Source organism: Phyllobates terribilis, unplaced genomic scaffold (genome assembly GCF_046119375.1).
Source record: "Phyllobates terribilis strain yellow unplaced genomic scaffold, ASM4611937v1 Scaffold_1__5_contigs__length_1240528914, whole genome shotgun sequence".
NCBI classification, from domain to species: Eukaryota; Metazoa; Chordata; class Amphibia; order Anura; family Dendrobatidae; genus Phyllobates; species Phyllobates terribilis.
Genome location: NW_027362761.1, coordinates 231985206 through 232007423, shown reverse-complemented (window position 1 = coordinate 232007423; position 22218 = coordinate 231985206). Strand labels below are relative to the sequence as shown.

General features: G+C 41.8%; 1 protein-coding gene across 1 annotated transcript in view; it reads right to left on the bottom strand.

Moving 5' to 3' along the window:
• Positions 1-225: 225 nt before the first annotated feature.
• RABGGTA (Rab geranylgeranyltransferase subunit alpha) overlaps positions 226-22218 on the bottom strand; it is an 89109-nt gene continuing 67116 nt past the window's right edge. The window contains exons 13-17 of the mRNA XM_073671026.1: positions 20175-20263; positions 7542-7658; positions 7348-7461; positions 5732-5819; positions 226-431 (exon numbers count right to left, since the gene is read on the bottom strand). Coding sequence (XP_073527127.1) covers positions 283-431; positions 5732-5819; positions 7348-7461; positions 7542-7658; positions 20175-20263 — 557 coding nt within the window. The 3' untranslated portion in view covers positions 226-282. The remainder of the gene's footprint in view (positions 432-5731; positions 5820-7347; positions 7462-7541; positions 7659-20174; positions 20264-22218) is intronic.

The window sequence follows — 22218 nt, the reverse complement described above, 5'->3', positions numbered from 1 at the left end:
AATAATTGGTAGTGCTGCATTTTTTTCCGCAATGATAACCCGCAGCGGAGATTTCCGCAGCATGTGCATAGCACATGCGGATTATCATTGGGGAACATGGCAGGCCTTCTACCATGCGTTTTTTTAACCGTTTCCGCAGCGTTTTTGCCGCGGCTTCAAAAACGCATCGTGGGCACACAGCCTTAGTGTAAACTTCCTTATTTTATCAAGAAACAAAATCCAAAATTACAACAGAAATAGTTTATTTATAACGTGACAATAATAATAGTCATAATAAATATGTCACATCTCAATAAGGGCCACATGTGGTAGAAGAAATTTTAGCTGATCTTGAGTATCTACTGTTTCACAGATGGGATTTCCTTGTAAACGTAGCACTGATAGTCGAGGACAGCTACAAAGAGGTTGCAGGTTCAAAACGCTCTCTATTTCTAAGACATGTAGTTAAGGAAAAGCAAGGCGACATTTTTGACAAATAATTTATATATTCTACAAGCTGTAACAATACAACATAGTCCCATGGAAGTTTATTGGACCCGTATTGAAGATCAGTAATTGTCATATAGCATTTAATACATCTCTAAACATTAAAGCCCTGATGATTCATCAAACCTTTAACATCCAAAACATGGTGTAAAAGTTTTAAAAAGTTGCAAAATTTTTGCGCAACTCAGCGTTGCTTTAAAATTTTGCAACTTGGCGCCTTAACGCCAGTTTCTCCCAGCTCTTCCAAAATTGGCGAAACGCCACAGCTTGTCTAATTCATGATGAGCTGTGGCATTCCCTATGCCAGAAATTAATGGAGTGGTATTTCTGGCTTGGCAGACTCCACTCATCAGACTTCCTAAAGGCGTGCACCCCTTCCTGAATCAGGAGTGTCAGACTCCATCTTGCCGGATGAGAAAAATCATCGGTCTTGATGAATTGGGGGCCTAAATGCCATTAAGTAGAAAAACAAAAGTGTTTTTCTTGTGACTTTGAAAAACATTTTATTGTATAAATATAAATGTACAATCAATCACAATTATTGATGTAAAGGGTATGGTCAATCAGGACTTTCCAGAAGAGTGGCAAGCGGTCTGCAAATAACAAAACATTTAAAGTAAATAACCACCTGAACACCAGAGGAATCACACAAATCTTGCTGCCCTGCAATGCTATCAGCAAAACACAGGCCGTCTAAAATAGAAATTGTTTCCCACTTTCATTTGCCTAAACATCACTACTTTCATATGGTCTTCAACAATCTTTGCTTCCTTTTATAATTAGATTATTGGTATCCACTTTGGTCAATGCCTTTCCAGAGCCTATGGGGATAATAAAGTGAAGGGGAAAGTCTTCCCATCAGATCTGGACCGTCTTTTATTAAACACTAAGCAGCTTTCTAGAGGACTTAGATCCAATAAGTGTTGCACAATGTATCACTATCGATGCAAGTACATTATTGGGTTTTTCCACTAAAGTTAACAGCAGATCACAGGGCTCTCGCACATATAGGTATTGCCTAGGTACCTGCCAAAAGTAAATGAAAATAATAAAATAAAAACAGCTAATTTCTTGAAATTTAAACCAAACAGCATGTTATTTGAAAATACATCAGTTTTTCATTCCATAACTAGAAGCAGATTCAAAAAGAAAGAATATAAAGTAAGGACTTAAACAGCTCCATTCTGATGTATCCAGTTTTGGCTTGATTTAACTCCTTAGTGCCCTATGACAAAAATGTATGTCATGGGTCGTTAAGGAAAAAATGAAACCGGCTCATGAGCTGAGCCTGCTACATACCAGGCCGATGCAGCTATGTAACAGATGGCATGTGCAGCAACTGGAACTTCCATTGGCCCCATGTAACAATAGTGGGGAACTGAAGGGTCACCATGGCAGCCTGCTGAAGGCCTCTGTCATTGTCATTTTGGTGTTTCTGTGAAGTTCAGCCATTGGCTGATTTCAGTACATATTGCAACTACCGTATATTCCGGCGTATAAGACGACTTTTGAAGACTGAAAAATCTTCTGTCTAGTCTGGGGTCGTCTTATACGCCGGTAATGCTTTTGAACTTTCAGAAATTGACATGCGGGGATACTCTGGGGGTGTTAATAAGCTGCCGTGGCCGTATCCCTGCCATGTCGGAGTTAATATAAGGTGGAGGGAGTTAAAATACGGCGGCGGTAGGTCCAGACAGTCAGCGCTTCTGTGCTGAAACTGACACATCGCTGCGTATTCCCAGCTCCGGACACAGCGCAGGGCTTCTGTGCCGACAGCTTTCACTTGTCACAGAAGCGCTGCGCTGTGTCCGGAGCAGGGAAGTTCGCATCGCTTCTGTGACAATATATGAAAAGCCGGCAATTCAGCAGCGGCATAAGCCGGCACCCGACAATTTAGAATAGAAAGAATAGAGCTTCACACATAGATTAGATAGATAGAAACATGTCAGTCACTTATATTAGAAGTACAGTGACAGTGTTGCTTACTGTACTTGTCATTTAGTGTAAAGGATTTATTAAAACAAATAATAGTGTTTTCATGCACCGTCTCTTTAAAAAAGCCGGCCGGCAATTCAGCAGCGGTACCCGACAATTTATAACAGACAGAATAGAGCTTCACACATAGATTAGATAGATAGAAACATGTCAGTCACATATATATGAAGTACAGTGATAGTGTTGGTTACTGTACTTGTCATCTAGTGTTAAAATAAAGGATTTATTTAAAAAAAAATTGGCGTGGGGTTCCCCTTAATTTTAGGCTCTAGCGGAGGTTAAGCAGACAGCTGGGGCAGATGTTTGAAGCCTGGGAAGGGGGTAATACCCACGGAGCTTCCCAGGCTACTAATATCAGCCCCCAGCTGAATACCTAGCCTTTACTAGCTATTAAAATGGGGGACCCCCCCAAAAAAATGACGTGGGGTCCCCCCTAATTTAATAGCTAGCAAAGGCTAGGCAGATAGCTGGGGGCTGATATTAATAGCCCAGGAAGGGAGCCATGAATATTGGCCCCCTCCCAGGCTAGAAACACCAGCCGTCAGCCGCCCCAGAAATGGCGCATCCATAGGATGCGCCAATTCTGGCACTTAGCCTCGCTCTTCCACGCTGCCCTGGTGCGGTGGCAGGGGGTAATAGGGTTGGGGTTGATGTCAGCTTATAATGCCAGCTGACATCAAGCCCAGGTTAGTAATGGAGAGGCGTCTATAAGACACCCCCATTACTAACCCCATAGTAAAAGTTAAAAAAAACACAAACACCCAGAATAAAGTCCTTTAATTGAAATAAAGACACAATTCTTTATTGTTCAAAATTAAACCATACTTACCATCACGCCCATTCCAGCTGAAGCCAACGATCTCCTGCAATAAAAGAAAAATAATAAACCAACATCATCCTTACCTTTCCATGGTTCCCACGACAGCTTCAGCTCTGCTACATCGAGATGACAGGCTGGACCGCAGCAGAACGCCGCCATCCAGCCTGTCATCCCGCAGACACTGAGAAGCGCAGGCATGCTTGCGCTCCTCAGTGTCTCTCTGTGACGGCATCCAGATGAGCCGACAATGAACTCAGCTCACCTCATGCACGTCACTGACAGCGTGGGAAACTTCTACTGCGCATGCGGGGAGCAGGAGAATTTTCCCACGCTGTCAGTGACGTGCATGAGGTGAGCCGAGTTCATTGGACATGATCTCGGCTCATCTGGATGCCGTCACAGTCAGACACTGAGGAGCACAAGCATGCCTACGCTTCTCAGTGTCTGCCGCATGGCAAGCTGAACGGCAGCGTTCTGCTGCGGTGCAGCCTGTCATGTGAATGTAGCAGAGCTGGACCGGTCCTGGGAACCATGGAAAGGTAAGGATGAGGTTGCTTTATTATTTTACTTTTATTGCAGGAGATCGTTGGCTTCAGCTGGAATGGGCGTGACGGTAAGTATGGTTTAATTTAGAACATTAAAAAATTGTGTCTTTATTTCAATTAAAGGACTTTATTCTGGGTGTTGTGTTTTTTTTAATTACTTTACTAGAAATTCATGGTGGTCATGTCTAATATTGGCGTGACCCCATGAATTTCGGGCTTAGGGCCAGCTGATAATGCCAAGCTGGCCCTAACCCCTTTATTACCCAGTGAGCCACCGCACCAGGGCCCTGGATGAGTTGGGTACAGCGCCAGAAGATGGCGCTTCTATGAACGCGCCATTTTCCGGGGTGGCTGCGGACTGCAATTTGCAGCGGGGGGGCCCAGAAAGCTTGGGTCTCCCTGCGCTGCAGATTCCAGCCCCCAGCTGCCTAGTTGTACCTGGCTGGACACAAAAATAGGGCGAAGCCCCACGTCTTTTTTTTTAAATTATTTCATGAAATAATTAAAAAAAAAAGGGCTTCCCTATATTGTTGTGTCCGGCCAGGTACAAATAGGCAGCTGGTGGTTGGGGGCAGCCCGTTCCTGCCTGCTGCACCTGGCTGGACACAAAAATATGGCGAAGCCCACGTCAACATTTTTGGGAAAAATTAATTACAAAATTAATAATAATTTAGGGACTGCATCTTTATTAACCCCTCAATTGTCATTTAGTGTTAAAATAAAGGATTTTTTAAAAAGAAAATTGGCGTGGGATCCACCATCATTATAGTCTCTAGCGGAGGTTAAGCAGACGGCTGGGGCAGATGTTTGAAGTCTGGGAAGGGGGTAATACCCACGGAGCTTCCCAGGCTACTAATATCAGCCCCCAGCTGAATACCTAGCCTTTACTAGCTATTAGAATGGGGGACCCCCCCAAAAAATGACGTGGGGTCCCCCCTATTTTAATATGTTTATGAGTGACAGTTTTCCTGCTATATACCTGCATGTCATAAGAATTTAAATTAAAAAAGGACCATGTTAAATTCAAATCTGTTTTTTTTTAATTTTTACCGGTGTTTGGTATGCGTTGGAAAAGGGGTAGTCTTATACGGTGAATATATCCTAAACTCTATATTTTAACAGGAAAGTAGGGGGGTCGTCTTATACACCAGGTCGTCTTATACGCCGGAATATACGGTAAGTGGTATTGCAGTGCATAGTTTAAGTGATCCAACGATCGCAGGTTCAAATCCCATAAAGGGACTAAAAAGGTAAAAATCTAAATCAGTCTCTGGGACTAAATGGATGAATGCTTTTGTGTATGTACATACTCGTATTTTGTTATGAGATGTAGCCAGACCCAACTCTTACCTTAGAGACCCAAGTGTACAACAATCAAATCTGTGGTCATCATTGTAGCTTCTAGCATTTACGCCACCCTTCTTGGCTCATTTAATTAACAGCCAAGTTCCAGTGAACTTCTTCCTTAAATTAAATATATACATCACCATTCCCTCCCAAGATCCTTTCTGTGCCAGACGACTCCCTTTCTCGGTTCTCATGTACCACAGTACTCATTACCAATGAGCTCCTATGCTCACAGGCCTTATGCAAAGCAGCTGCAGAAACTCATTAGGGTGCTGCACAGATTATTCATGAGGAATCCTGAAGGACTGCTAATGATTAAGTACAATGCAAATTTCTCCATAGGCAATTAAGAGTCTGGGAACATTTTTATGCACATAAACTGTATTTAAATCATGGAGAGAAAAAAAAATCATTAAAAATAACCAGTTACAAGTACGCAGAATTAGTTGCTATCCCCTACTTAGGCAGTAATTTAAAGCAAGAAGACTAATTTAAAGCCTGTAAACATTTAGAGAAAATGGTTAATTCAAAAGGATACTATTATACTTCAAAGACATCTCTTCCAGCTTCGGTAAATTCCACACTCCTTCTAGATGTGAAATTTCATTATTGTCCACTTCCAACACCTTTAAAAGGAAGAATACATGCGAAATAGTAAAAATGAATCAATGAAAACTAGTACAAACTAGAGCGGCAGTTTATTGTGGATGTGATTCACAAAGTAAAATGCATGAGGCACAAGATCACATATGATTTCTTTAGAAAACTTCTACATCCTTCTGAAACCTAGTCAATGAGAAGAAACTCTGGGTCTGAATGGTTGGATGCATGCTGAAATTAATCACCCTAATTGCGAAGTATCACAGAATAAATTAACATGTAGGTGGCTGCTGCATAAGAATATGATGCAAGAAGCCAATCATGAAGGATGACTCAAGTAATTAGGCTAAATTCACATGCATGTGATAAAGAATCAGAAGCCTGCAGCAGACAAAAGTGCAATGAAAAACAAGTGACATGTCCATAAAATGCATTTTTTTCATGAGAGCATTCATTTTTTTCATTGCAAATCACATTAACTCTTTAGTTCTTGTGTATGAAGAACAACTAGACCCGAAAGAATTGATAAAGAGATGCTGCAGTGAAGATGGATACTTGTGCATTCAGCATTTTCAGAGGGAACAAAAAAAGGCCTAAAACCACATTAAAAAAAAAGCAGTAGCCTTATTAGATTTCATTATACTTGCTAGATTAGTTAAAATTCCTCTACAGAGCTTTGGAAGACTATATTAATCTCTCAAACATACTAAACTGAACGTAGAAAGAGATGACATCTTTTGAGGTGTTTTTCCCACTGTAGATCTGACAGTTGATCCATGCTGCCTTAACTACGGACAGCATAAACACAAGTCCAGCTCCATAATTTCAGGCAGGTAAAAGCCGGCCCGATGACCATATTGCTTGGGTGACTAGTCCAAGAGACCCATCTCTCAATGGGTGCGGGGTGAGAAAAGCCGCAGGGGACCAGCCTCTTGACTAGTCACCAGAGCAGTATGATCCCCAGCAAGCCTTTAAAAGTATTTTCTTCTCTGAAATGCTGCAGCGTTTCAGAATGAAACATACCTAGCTGAAATGCCAGTGTCTAAATTCCTGGCCTGACTGCTGATTTCCTCACCTAATCTAGTCACCTTACAGGAATATATGAGGCTGTTAGTTCAGTGCAGACACCAGGTGTTGGCAACTGTGATCTGTATACCAAGTTAGTTTTACATGTACAGTGAAGGAAATAATTATTTGATCCCTTGCTGTTTTTGTAAGTTTGCCCACTGACAAATACATGAACAGTCTATAATTTTAAGGGTAGGTTAATTTTAACATTGAGAGATGGAATAGAGATTTCTAAAATGTCATCTACCTAACTACTACTGCGGATTTTCCACTCAAGTCTGTGTGCATTTACCCTTACTGTACAAGCGTGGCTTTTCTTTCAGGGAACATTTTGTCAAGGGTATCTCCATAGTAAAACAGTTGGGCATATCTAAAACTGCAACTGTTCCGCTAAAGACCTAAATTTATTTTATTTTTTACATTCTGAAGAAAAGTCCAAGCCCAAAATAAAAAAACAAAAACCAAAACCCTACCACTAACACATACCTCAATATATCGCAACATGGACAAATCACTGGGAAGAGCGCAAAGCTTATTATTCGAAAGACACATATGACTGACCAACAACATATGGTCTAGGTGATACAATCGTGTCAGATCCTGAAAAGAGAATGAGATGCTTTACATAATGACTTTACATTAGCTTTCTATGACTGCAATCATATGACTGTACATATTACCTTATCTAAAATGATTATCACATTTGCCTCAGCATATTCCATCTTTAAAATAGCATTTTCTATCTGGAACTTGCTGCGCAGGTCATCATAGTAACCAGAACGCATTGGGTCCACGGCCTGTGATGAAATGAGGAACAAAAATTAACTGAGCAATTATTACACTTCCTTTACGGGGTGGAACTAATACCTGACCTCTGTTTGGCCTTGTTATGTAATCCTCCATTGTTTTTTTACCAAAATATTATAAAACCTCTGTGGTCAGGTCTCCTCATCAACAATTACAACCTTCATTGGAATCCCCAAACTACTGCCCAAATAAATGTCATGTCACTAATTCCTATCAGCAGAAAAGAATTCTCGTTACACAAATGCAGACAAGTGCCACAATCACTAGCCTGTCTGGATTTGTTTTTCTTTGGCCATTTTCATCCTAAAACTTGAGGACATGTTAATTCCCCTCCATAGAAAATTTGGTTTATTGTATAGCTAGAACAAGCAGTGGATGCGATCTGCACCTGATTAATAGACCAATGTGAACACACAGGATCATTATAAACAGGCGTGGAAAGCTGATAAATAATTCATACCGTATCTAAACAGCAATGAGTGAAATTATTAAAGGTAACCTGTCAGCAGTTTCGTGCTGCCTGGAGCATGGGCTGTATATAATCTAGACAGGCACTTTCATTACAGAGATCTGCTTTTTTTTTCTGAAAACAGACAAAAAACAATCCAGGTAGGGAGAGAAAAGTCCACTCCAAAGTTCCTTCTGGCTTCTCCGTGCCCAACCTAGCGTGCCTGACAGGTCTCTCCATATGCGCTTATAGCGAGAAGCAGGCTCCCTTTAAATAAATCACTTTCTCACTGTCCAGAACAGTGTGCTAAAACGGTTACATTAGTCAGTATGATCTTCAACCTCTTCACGCTGTGGCCATTTTATTTTTCGTTTTCATTTTTTCCTCCCCTTCTGTCAAGAGCCATGACCTTTTTATTTTTCTGTCCACATAACTGTATGAGGGCTTGATTTTTGGCGAGACAAGTTGTACTTTTGAATGACACCATTCATTTTATCATGTGATGCACAGGAAAGTGGGAAAAAATTCCAAGTGCGTAAAAAATTAAATAAAATTGTGAAATTGCACTTTTTAAATTTTTTTCCATGTTCCACTATACTGTAAAACTAACCTGGCAATATGATTGCAATATGATTCTCCAAGTCAGTAAGATTACGCAGACATGCACAGTTGCTTTTTTTTTTTGTTTAAGTGGTGAAAAACTAACAAAAACCCTCCACAACTTTACTTGTGTTGCCGTTTTCCAAGACCCATAAAGCTTTGAATTTTCGGGTTTCAAGCTATGGGTTTGTGTTGAGGGTTTCTTTTTTTGCGCCTTGAGTTGACATTTTTACAGATACCCATTTTGGCGTAGATATGATGTTTTGATCGACTCTTATTGCATTTTATTGTCATGTTGTGGCGGACAAAAAAAGTAATTCTGGCGCTTCGATTCTTTTTTCTTGTTACGCCATTTACCGATCAGATTAATTTTATATTTTGATAGATCGAATGCAGCGAAACCAAATGTGTACTTTTTTTTATTATTTTTAATGGGGCAAAAGGGGGGAATCATCATGACAAGCATGGGGGACTTCAGCAGAGCCTCGGATGTCATGACAACCAATTAGCGCCCTGCGATCACATCTTGGATGGATGCGTGGAATGACACCCCCCGCTGGCATGTGTTAAATGCTGCTGTCAAGATTGAGTGGCATTTAACAGTTTAACAGCTATGGGAGGAGCGCTGTCCCTATCAGAGGCAGGGACACAACAGATGATGTAAATGTACGTCATATGTCGTGAAGGGGTTAAAACCACATTCCATCCATTTTGTTTGTACATATAATGCTAACTCACTAGCCATATTCTAGCCGCGTAGTTTGTTAGCCAAGTTGCACATCCACATCCAGTTGTAACTTGCTTGTTCCTTTCTATGTCCTCCTGTGCAGCTAAAGAGATCATTTCCGCCTTGCTAGTTGGTGCAAAGTAGTGGCTCAGTGGTCAACACTGCAGCGTTGAGGTCTTAGGTTCAAATCCCACCAAGAAAAACATCTGCAAGGAGTTTGCATGTTCTCCCCATGTTTGCGTGGGTTTTCTCCAACACGATAAAGACATAATGGTAGGGAATTTAGATTCTGAGCCACAATGGGGACAGTGATGATCTCGGTAAAGCGCTGTGGAATTAATGGCGGTATATAAGTGAGTAAAACAAATAAGAGTTCATACAATGATTGTTCGAAGCAAACATTGGCAACATCTGGACAAAAAGATGGACAACATGCTGGTAGGGGTCAATAAGCAATAGATGAATGACTTGAGGAATGCTGAACATTAGAAATGACCAACAAGTTAATCCTGTTAACCATATACACAACCTCCATTATGTTTTTTCATATGTATTCATTGTTTTGATAATACTATAGCTCAATCTGAAGGCTTTATTAGAGGGAACACCTATGCTTGCAATGGTCAGCCGGCCTCAGGCCTGTGTCATAAATACCTTTCCTAAGTGCAAAGATGCTAACCCTAGAGGATTACGACTTTCATAGAATCATAGAATGGTAGAGTTGGAAGGGACCTCCTGGGTCATCTGGTCCAACCCCCTGCTCAAAGCAGGATTCACTAGATCATCTCAGACAGATGTCTATCCAGCCTCTGTTTGAAGACGTCCATTGAAGGGGAACTCACCACCTCTCGTGGCAGCCTGTTCCACTCATTAATCACCCTAACTGTCAAAAAGTTTTTTCTAATATCTAATCTGTGTCTCCTCCCATTTAGTTTCATCCCATTGCTTCTAGTCTTTCCTTGTGCAAATGAGAATAAAGATGATCCTTCTACAATGTGACAGCCCTTGACATATTTGTAGACAGCTATTAAGTCTCCTCTCAGTCTTCTTTTTTGCAAGCTAAACATTCCCAAATCCTGCAACCGTTCCTCATAGGACATGGTTTGCAGACCAGTCACCATTCTGGTCGCTCTTCTCTGAACTTGCTCCAGTTTGTCTATGTCTTTTTTAAAATGTGGTGCCCAAAACTGTACACAGTATTCCAGATGAGGTCTGACCAAAGAGGAGTAAAGACCGATAATGACTTCACGTGATCTAGACTGTATGCTTCTGTTAATACATCCCAGAATTGTATTTGCCTTTTTTGCTGCTGCATCACACTGTTGACTCATGTTCAGTCTATGATCTATTAGTATACCTAAGTCTTTTTCACATGTACTGTTGCTTAGCTCTATTCCTCCCATTCTGTATATGCTTTTTTCATTTTTATTGCCCAGATGTAGTACTTTGCATTTTTCCCTGTTAAAAACCATTCTGTTGGTTGCTGCCCACTGCTCCAGTTTATTTAGGTCTTTTTGAATCCTCTCTCTCTCTTCTCTAGTATTAGCTATCCCTCCTAGCTTTGTGTCATCTGCAAATTTAATCAGTTTACCCTCAATTCCTTCATCTAAATCATTGATAAAGATGTTGAACAATACAGGTCCCAGGACGGAGCCCTGTGGTACCCCACTTGAGACATTCATCCAGCTGGATGTGAAGCCATTTACAACCACCCTTTGAGTCCGATCACTAAGCCAGTTATGAATCCACCTAACAGTTGCCTGGTCCATTGCATACTTGGTCATTTTTTCAATAAGGATGGTGTGAGATACTTTGTCAAATGCTTTGCTGAAGTCAAGATATACTATATCTACAGCATTTCCCTGATCCACCCAGTCAGTGATTCTGTCATAGAAGGAAATTAAGTTAGTCTGACATGACTTGTTAGTTACAAACCCATGCTGACTCTGGTTAATCACTTCATTCTTATCCATGTACTTACATACATGTTGTTTAATAATTTGTTCAAAGATCTTTCCTGGTATAGAAGTCAGACTCACCGGCCTATAGTTCCCTGGGTCCACATTCTTCCCCTTTTTGAAGATAGGAACAACATTTGCTCTTCTCCAGTCTTCTGGGACTTCTCCTGTTCTCCAAGAATTTTCAAAGATTATGGAGAGTGGTTCTAAAATTTCTTCTACGATCTCCTTCAGTACTCTGGGGTGTAATTCATCTGGACCTGGAGACTTGAACTCATTTATGTTAGCTAAATATTCCCTCACAATCTTTCTGTTTACAGATAACTTGGATTCCTCTATTCTTTTAAAAGGACAGTGAAGATCAGTTGATGTTACATTTTCTTTCTGAGAGAAAACAGATGCAAAATAGGAATTAAAAAGTTCGGCCTTCTCAACATCCTCTCTTACCATTTCTCCATTTTCATCCTGTAAAAATCCTATAGCATCTTTGACTTTTCTTTTACTTTTGACATACCCCCAAAATCCTTTTTTATTGCTTTTGACATCTCTTGCAAGCCTTAATTCATTGTCAGCTTTAGCTAACCTGATACGTGCCCTGCAGGATCTGCAGACTGCATTATAATCTTCTTTAGATATGCCTCCCTCTTTCCATTTAATAAACATTTCTTTCTTTCTTTTTAGCATGTGTTTAAGTTCTGTGTTCATCCATCCTGGTTTCCTTAAATGCTTCCCATTCTTCCTACTTTTCGGGATTGTTAACGATTGTGCTTTGAGAATCTCATTTTTAAAAATTTCCCATCCTTCCTGGACATTTTTGTCCTTAAGGACATCCAGCCATTGGATCCCTCCTATTCTCTTTCTGAGTCTCTTAAAATCTGCCTTTCTAAAATCTAACCTTGAAGTTTGAGTCTTCACATGTCCTCCTCCTCTAGTTATCCAAAATTCTATAATAGCATGATCGCTGCCTCCTAGGGTCCCAGCCACCTTTACCTCCTCAACCATTTCCTCCCTGTTTATAAGGATTAGATCCAAAGTAGCAGATCCCCTTGTTTTCTCCCCTACCTTTTGGAAGATAAAGTTGTCAGCAAGAGAGGATAAGAATTTGCTTGACCTGTTAGTTTTACTTGAGAGAGATTCCCAACAAATGTCTGGATAGTTGAAATCTCCCATGACCACTACGTCATATTTTTTGGAGAACTTGGTCATTTGATACATAAAGAGTTCATCCATATCTTCAGCTTGCCCAGGTGGCCTGTAGTAAATGCCTACAATGGTGTCCTTTCCGTTGTTCTCTCCTTGTATTCTTACCCAAACAGTTTCCACAGAACTCCCAGTCTCTGAAGCTTCAATCTCTGTGCAGATATACGCTTTTCTAACATACAATGCAACACCTCCTCCTCGTTTATCAAGTCTGTTTCTTGCAAATAAGTTGTATCCTTTTAGCCTTTTATTCCAATCATGTGTATCGTCCCACCAAGTTTCAGTGATTCCAATGACATCATATTCCTTTTCCTGCATTAGTAGTTCCAATTCTCCTTGTTTGTTGCCCATGCTTTGTGCATTTGTATAAAAACATTTTAGTTTGTGATTGGTTTCTCTTCCTCCCATATTTTTATTATTTAAATTGTTTTGTCTTTGTTCTTCCTTTCCACTTCCAGTAGCAGAGATCTCAATAGTATTTGTCAGCTGTATGGCTTTTTCTGGCCTTTTGCTTCCCTTCCCACATTGTTCTAGTTTAAAGCTTTTCTGATGAGTGTAGCAAGGCGACTTCCAAATACATGTTTTCCAGTCTTCGTAAGGTGCACCCCATCTCTAGCAAGTAGTCCATCATATAGGTAATTCATTCCGTGATCCAGAAATCCAAATCCTTGTTGACGGCACCATCGACGTAGCCAGTTGTTCACCTGTAGAATCTTATTCCACCTCATTGTTCCATGGCCATCCACTGGGAGGATGGATGAGAAGACCACCTGCGCTCCCAATTCTTTCACTTTCTTGCCTAAGTCTTCAAAGTCACTGCAGATGGTTTCCAGGTCCTTTCTTGCGGTGTCATTTGTCCCCACATGTATTAGCAGGAATGGGTAGTGATCTGTAGGTCTGAAGAGTCTTGATATCCTGTCAGACTTTGACCTCGTTTGTAAATGACCTATGACTCAAATCCATTTTGGACCCAAGAGTGCCATCTTCAGGACTGTCAATATCAGAAGCAATGTTTATGATCCTGGAGATTAATCTGATTGGTTAAAAACTGATAGCTCTCAGATTACATACGCATGGCATCAAATTGCTGTTTTTTTATTTACTGCCAATTCACTTGAATGAGCGATTCTGACCCAGAAATAGGATTAAAATAGGACATGCCTAGCATTCATGTGTGGAGGAGTCAGGAAATAGATAATTGTTGGCCAAGCTAACAAATATGGAAAACACAAGATTCAGCTTCACATTGCAATGAAACTCTTCAGTGTTAGCCAGAAATCAGTTCTGTCGCAGATCTAGCACTGGCTACCATTAAATTGGGCTCAGCAGAACATAAGTAATGTTATGTACTGAGTCAGAAGCAGGTTGGGAAATGGAGTCTGCATTAGGGCAACCATACCAGAGGGCAGACAACCCATGAATGACACTTAATAAAGAATATGTAAGAAAATATGGAGACTCCTGTTTAGGTTTAATAACCTACAGCAGGCCATGTATAGGGGAGGAATTAAAAACTGCATTAATGGAAAGAAGATTTAAAAGGAATCTGTCAGCAGTTTTTGTCATGTAATCTGAAAGCAGCATGATATAGAAGGCAGGGACCCTGATTCTAGCAATGAGTCACTTACTAGGCTGTGTGTTGTTTAAAACACTGATTTTATTGAATCAGCTGGAAATTATCACTACAGGACTAGGTGTCTCAGGTCTCCCAGTAAATTGCTCTATGTAACCACGCCCTTAGAGTACCACTCCAGCCGTTAATTTCTTTATTGCAGCTCTGGAGCGGTGAGTCTAATCTAAGGTACCTGACCCTACTCTCACACTAACCCGCTGCTGTCTTCACATCCCACACTAACCCGCTGCTGTCTTCACATCCCACACTAACCCGCTGCTGTCTTCACATCCCACACTAACCCGCTGCTGTCTTCACATCCCACACTAACCCGCTGCTGTCTTCACATCCCACACTAACCCGCTGCTGTCTTCACATCCCACACTAACCCGCTGCTGTCTTCACATCCCACACTAACCCGCTGCTGTCTTCACATCCCACACTAACCCGCTGCTGTCTTCACATCCCACACTAACCCGCTGCTGTCTTCACATCCCACACTAACCCGCTGCTGTCTTCACATCCCACACTAACCCGCTGCTGTCTTCACATCCCACACTAACCCGCTGCTGTCTTCACATCCCACACTAACCCGCTGCTGTCTTCACATCCTATCGGTGTCGCCGGTCTTATGCTGTTTGTGACCTGCCAAATCGCTTGTGATTACTGAAGCGAACCGGAGGTCACAACTCAATACAAGCCTATGAGGGCCAGCCAGTCAGAAGTTGCTGTCACAAGATGGAACTGAGGGACCAGAGCAGCGTCGAAAAATAGGTGAAGACAGCAGGAGGTGTGTGTAATACTAGCGGCAGGGACCTTACATCAGAAGTACCACTCCAGCGCTAGGAAACAATTTATTGAAACATAAAAAACACAAACGAAAAAAGCTGAAGTGGTGCTTTAAAGGGAACCTGTCAGGTCCCCGTGCCCCCAAAACCACCAGCAGTTGGGTCTGCAAATATAAACACTCTGCCTAACAGTCCCTGTATTACATTACACACATAAACACATCTTTAGAAAAAGTATTTCTAAAATCCGTTTATGATATGTAAATGAGGCCTTTGACAAGTTGATGAGGCGTTAAGACTAGTCGGCTCATTTAGCATGTTATCACACCCCTGAGGGCGTGTTAACATAACTTACAAGCAGGGCTGTGGAGTCCGTAAGCCAAACCTGCGACTCCGACTCCTCAACTTCCCTTACACCGACTCCACGACTCCCACATATATTGCTTATATTTAAGTAAAAAAATTATCATAGTACAATGTGAACATCAGACATTTAATCATTTTTATGATAGAGGGAGGGATAGATAGAGGGAGGGATAGAGTGTGATAGACAGATGACAGCTACAGACAGCAAATAGTACATTGCACATATCGCACATATCGTTCACACACATTGTACAGAGAGCACATAATAATAATCACCTACAATATTAGCATTAGTTACCTTCCTGTGACAGAGATAAGCAGTAGTACTTTCACTTTCTCCAGCTCGGGGCCCAGGAATTAGATCCTGTGCAGGGCAGGCACCCCTCCCCCTCCTCTCTCTGGTGAAGACGGCCGAAGACAGGACAGAGGAGGGGAGATTGCCCCCTGCAGTCTGGAGCCAGTGCAGGACGGGAGCACTGCAGTATACAAGTGAGTTTTGATAGGTGCGTGCCCCTGCTTCTAGGGGGGGGGGCAGCTGCCCCCCCTGCCCCTCGCTTGCTACGGCCATGATTCACACTCAGCGTTTTTTGCGGATCCGTTTTTTGCAGTAAAATGCAGTGACTCTGGGCATCCCAGCAAAGTCCATGGGTTTCAAGATATGACATTCAGACACATCGTTTTGTGAGGATCCGTTTTTGGGCTCAAAAACGGATCCTCACAAAGAATGAGCATGTCAGTTTGTTCAGTGTTTTTCTAATCTGCTTTTGCTATTGAAAACATTATCTGTGAGCTCAAAAACCTTTCAGGTGATGCGGTTTTTTAAAAAGCTGATGTGCTTTTGCAGCTGAAAAACGTATCCTCAAAAAACGCAGCAAAAACGCTGTGTGTAAATGTAGCCTTAGATCAGGAATAGGACAGACATTTATAGGACATTTCATAACTTTCCCAAATTCCTATGAAAAAATATTCCCCACAAACTGCATTGATCTACTGCACCCAATTTATTATATATTTTAGGAGTCGTAGTCGGTCCATTTTATACCGACTCCACCAAAATGAGCACCGACTCCGACTCCACAGCCCTGCTTACAAGTGCCCGCGTCATCACTAGCGCTATACTTACCTCGCGCATGTGTACGACTTCTTCCCCTCTCATCACTGATCCTCTGAAGTCGTGTGTAACTGTGCCGGCTTCAGAGAGGCACACTGCTCACGATCGGAAGTCTAAAATCAGGGTGTCAGGTCCTATGTCATACTGCTCTCAGATTACATAGCAAAAACCTGATGACAGCCCATCTATTAAAGGTGTTACAGGGTGGTATTCCGTATATTATTAAATGTCCGGCCTGACTATCCATAACCAATATCCGGTTAATACCTCATTACGTACTCGGATTCCCTTGCTATATAATATACTGAACGGCGACTAACTGAGGCAAAACAGTGTATTAATAAAAGATGTTTATTACACACAAGTCTACAGTTATTATACTACTAAATTATCACACTAACACCGAATATAACAATAATAATACTAATATACAATTAACCCACAATTACCTAATTATACTTCCCACCCACTTTACCTAAAAACCACACATGATAGTTATAGCCCACCTGCCTACTACACTATCCCTATGGAGAACAAGGGGTTAATAGCAGTGATACTTAGCCACTTGGGAGACTGATCCTGGGCTGCTCGTCGAGAGCGGCAAGAGGGCTATTGCTTCTGGGTACACAGAGAGGGAGAGCGGGTAATTGAGAGGGGACACAGTGTGGCTGTGAGGAAGGATAGGAAGAGGACACAGAGGGGCTATGGACAGTAAGTAGACAGAGAGAGCAGGCTTACAGAGGGGCTGCTGTATGGAGCAACAGCAGAGAGGACAGGGCTGAGGATGTGGAGGACTGCGGTGGAGCTGGAGAGCAGTCAGCAGAGGGCCTAAGAAGAGAGCAGGAGATACAAAGGGCTGTGGTGCTGAGGACGTGGAGAGAGAAGGAAGGGGCCGTGGATGAAGTGGTTGCTGCAGACAGGGAGGGCAGAGACATAGGGAGAGCAGAGGAGATGAAGGGGCAGGCTAGGCAGAAAAAAAAAAAAAAAAAAGACAGCGAGCGCTGTCGCCGGGTGTTTAAAGACGGCGGGCCGTGCTCCCGTTAGGCCATGCCCTCCTTCTGCATGGGTGCAAGCGTCATTGCGGTGAATATGACATCACCGCGCCAGGCACGCATCCCTGCACGCATCTGTGTGCACACTGGCGGCAGGGCGCTTTGAAGTTCAGGGAGCCCTCACATCATATCAATGCCGGCATCCGGACCCCTGCTGGCAGCGGCAGCTGCCAGGACAAAGGATCTCTTTGATCGTTTTGTCCTAGCAGTCTGTGGCCATCTACGGATATGGTAATTAACCATGTCACCACATAGCCACAGACAACAGTTGGACATACAGTACAGACCAAAAGTTTGGACACACCTTCTCATTTAAAGATTTTTCTGTATTTTCATGAATATGAAAATTGTACATTCACACTGAAGGCATCAAAACTATGAATTAACACATGTGGAATTATATACTTAACAAAAAAGTGTGAAACAACTGAAAATATGTCTGATATTCTAGGTTCTTCAAAGTAGCCACCTTTTGCTTTGATGACGGCTTTGCACACTCTTGGCATTCTCTTGATGAGCTTCAAGGGGTAGTCACCGGAAATGGTTTTCACTTCACAGGTGTGCCCGGTCAGGTTTAATAAGTGGGATTTCTTGCCTTATAAATGGGGTTGGGACCATCAGTTGTGTTGTGCAGAAGTCTGGTGGATACACAGCTGATAGTCCTACTGAATAGACTGTTAGAATTTGTATTATAGCAAGAAAAAAGCAGCTAAGTAAAGAAAAACGAGTGGCCATCGTTACTTTAAGAAATGAAGGTCAGTCAGTCCGAAAAATTGGGCAAACTTTGAAAGTGTCCCCAAGTGCAGTTGCAAAAACCATCAAGCGCTACAAAGAAACTGGCTCACATGAGGACCGCCCCAGGAAAGGAAGACCAAGAGTCACCTCTGCTTCTGAGGAGAAGTGTATCCGAGTTACCAGCCTCAGAAATCGCAGGTTAATAGCAGCTCAGATTAGAGACCCAGTCAATGCCACACAGAGTTCTAGCAGCAGACACATCTCTACAACAACTGTTAAGAGGAGACTTTGTGCAGCAGGCCTCCATGGTAAAATAGCTGCTAGGAAACCACTGCTAAGGACAGGCAACAAGCAGAAGAGACTTGTTTGGGCTAAAGAACACAAGGAATGGACATTAGACCAGTGGAAATCTGTGCTTTGGTCTGAGGAGTCCAAATTTGAGATCTTTGGTTCCAACCACCGTGTCTTTGTGCCACGCAGAAAAGGTGAACGGATGGACTCTACATGTCTGGTTCCCACCGTGAAGCATGGAGGAGGAGGTGGGATGGTGTGGGGGTGCTTTGCTGGTGACACTGTTCTGGATTTATTCAAAATTGAAGGCATACTGAACCAACATGGCTACCACAGCATCTTGCAGCGGCATGCTATTCCATCCGGTTGGCATTTAATTGGACCATCATTTATTTTGCAACAGGACAATGACCCCAAACACACCTCCAGGCTGCGTAAGGGCTATTTGACCAAGAAGGAGAATGATGGGGTGCTACGTCAGATGACCTGGCCTCCACAGTCACCAGACCTGAGCCCAATTGAGATGGTTTGGGGTGAGCTGGACCGCAGAGTGAAGGCAAAAGGGCCAACAAGTGCTAAGTATCTCTGGGAACTCCTTCAAGATTGTTGGAAGACCATTTCCGGTGACTACCTCTTGAAGCTCATCAAGAGAATGCCAAGAGTGTGCAAAGCAGTCATCAAAGCAAAAGGTGGCTACTTTGAAGAACCTAGAATATAAGACATATTTTCAGTTGTTTCACACTTTTTTGTTAACTATATAATTCCACATGTGTTAATTCATAGTTTTGATGCCTTCAGTGTGAATGTACAATTTTCATAGTCATGAAAATACAGAAAAATCTTTACGAGAAGGTGTGTCCAAACTTTTGGTCTGTACTGTATGTCCATCTTTTGATATGCCTAGACTTTTCAGTCTTGTTCTGGGCATCTCAACAATGGGGGCATTATAAGGGAGACATGAGGGGCATTTATGTGTGGGGGATTACTTTACCATTACTTTTCCATTGATGCCCTATCAGTAGGATAGGACATCAATGTTTGATTGGCCGGGTCCCGCACCCGGCACCTCCGCTGATCAGCTGTTATTGGTGCCAGCGGCCTTCTAGTTGTAGTGGCAGCCGCGGGGTACTACACATCCGCCACCCATTAAATTGAATAGGAAGCAGATGTGTAGTACCCCGCGACGCCCACTACAACTAGACGGCCAAGCACCGTAAGTAAGTACTTAAGGCGGCCGCTGGCATCAATAAGTACTTAAGGCGGATCCCGGCCGATCAAACACTGATGCCCTATCCTATGGATAGGGCATCAATGGAAAAGTAGTGGAAACTTCTTTAAAATATGATCAAGAGGAAGCGGGGAGTGTCCTGGATGACAGCAGTTTCGCTAGTGTCACATAAAATGGCCACCATCCAGCACACTCCCAGCTTCCTCCCATTCATGTTTTAGTGCTGTCGCAATAAAGGAAGATTTTATGGATGATGGGTGCCACTTGTGTTTTCTACATTTGAAGTCAATTTGACATTACACAAAGAATGAAATAAGACACCTAAATGCACTAGAATACTGTAGAATAGGCATTCAGGAACCTTGTCATTTATCACATAGTGTCACATACCTTGAGTGTATCGAAGTAACAGAGAGACTCCTTCTCATAGAGTAATGGATCAAGGGCACGCATTAGGAGAATTATAGTCAGGAGGCACCCTATACACAAGAGAAGAGATGAAGAATCATGTAATAAATTATGATATCAATTGCTCCATATATAACCCACAATATTTAATGAGATCAGCCACTTTGTTAGTGCAGTTTCCTCACACACTGACCAGATCTCCTGTCCATACAATGGCTGCTGGTGGAGAAGGATGTGACCAGACCAGTCCATAGTGGTCAGTTTGTGAGGAAAACTGCTCTAATTCCTGCACTACCAAGAGAAAGTTGTTCACCACTTTAACCCCTTCCCACTGAAGCCAGTTTTCACCATCCTCACAGAGCCCCATTTTTCAAATCTGACCTGTACCCCTTCTTGCATGGTAATAACTTTGGAAAACTTCTTTCAATCAAAGAGATTCTGAGAATGTTTTTCCATGACACATTTTACTCCAGGTTAGTGATTTATAAATCCATAAATAAATACTATTGTAGCAAAAAAAATAAAATATTTCTGAAGTTGGCAATTTACAAACTTTGAATTTTTCTGCCCTTATAAACCGGTACACAAAATAGTTAACCATAGTTATGTCTACTTTACATAAAACATTTTTTAAAAGCTCTTGTAATTGGTTAGGAAGTTAGAAGGGCTAAACATTTAACAATTTTAATTTTTAACAAAATTTACAAAATCTGTTTCTTACAGAGCTTTTGTTTGAAAGACTTTGCGGAGTCAAGTTATACACATGAAATACCATTTTAAAAAACTGCACCCCCTTGAAATATTCAAAACCACATTTAGGAAGTTTGTTAACCCTTCAGGTGCTTCAAGAATTAAAGAAAAGTAGAATGAAAAAACAAATCCAAATTACATTCTTTCAACTAAAATGTTGCTTTATCTTCACATTTAATTCTCACAATCTGTAATGAAAGAATGCTCCGAAGAATTTGCCTAGTAATTTCTAATGAGTGCGCCGGAAGTCAGAATCCATTTGCAACCAAAACTGCACTCCAAAAGACAAATTTTGTGTCTAATTGATTCTGGACACCATATAACATTTCACAAGGGGCCAAAACAGTAGACACTTTCCCCACAAAGGAATCCATTTTGGAAACTGCACCCCCTCACAGAATTTAGATTTTTGGACCTACAGGTGCTTCTTAAAGTCGTTAACATTGGGATGCAAAAAAATTCCACTAAAATGATGCTTTAGACTCAATCTTTCTTTTTACAAGATTAATAAGAATATGGATCCCACACTAAATGTAAAAAAATTCTCCGAAATGTGACAAAGACAATACTGTTTAGACACTTGGCAGATATCGGAAGGGAAGAAACACTGTTTGGATTTTTGAGTCCAGATTGGTCTCAATAGTTTTCAGTGGATTTTGCAGGGTGAAAATTGCAAATATGCCATTTAGTGTCCAACACATAGTGCCCAGCTTGTGTTTCATGAGACGCACGCCCAATAAATTGTTAAGTAGGTTGTCAGGAGGACCTAAATTTTGAAAATCGCTTTTATTCTAAATGTGTGGAAAACAGAATAAACAAAAATAGCAATTCAGTTTATATATATTTTTTAAAACACAATGTTTTAGCATTTTCATTCTAATAGCTGTAACTTTCTTACAGGGCCAAATAAGGGCTTTGTTTTTTTTGCAGAACATCATGTTTTCAGGGGCGCCATTTATTTTTTAATTTTATATAAAACAGCCCCAGAATGGGACCTCGACTTTCACTGGTCTGATTGCTGGTCTAATACTCTGCAATACTTATCCATTGCAGGATATTACACTGAGAGAAGGCACGTCAGGTGCTACTCTTGGCAGGACCTTACAGGCCACCGTAGCTGGGTGACCCTGCAGCCACAACTCTACCTGGTGTGATAAATGGTGTCACCGGATGATCGCAATGTGAAGATGGGGACAAAGAAATAGCCCTTCTCCCTCAAATAAGCAGATAGATGCCGCTGCCACTAGTGACAGCAGCATTAGAGGGATTAAACTGC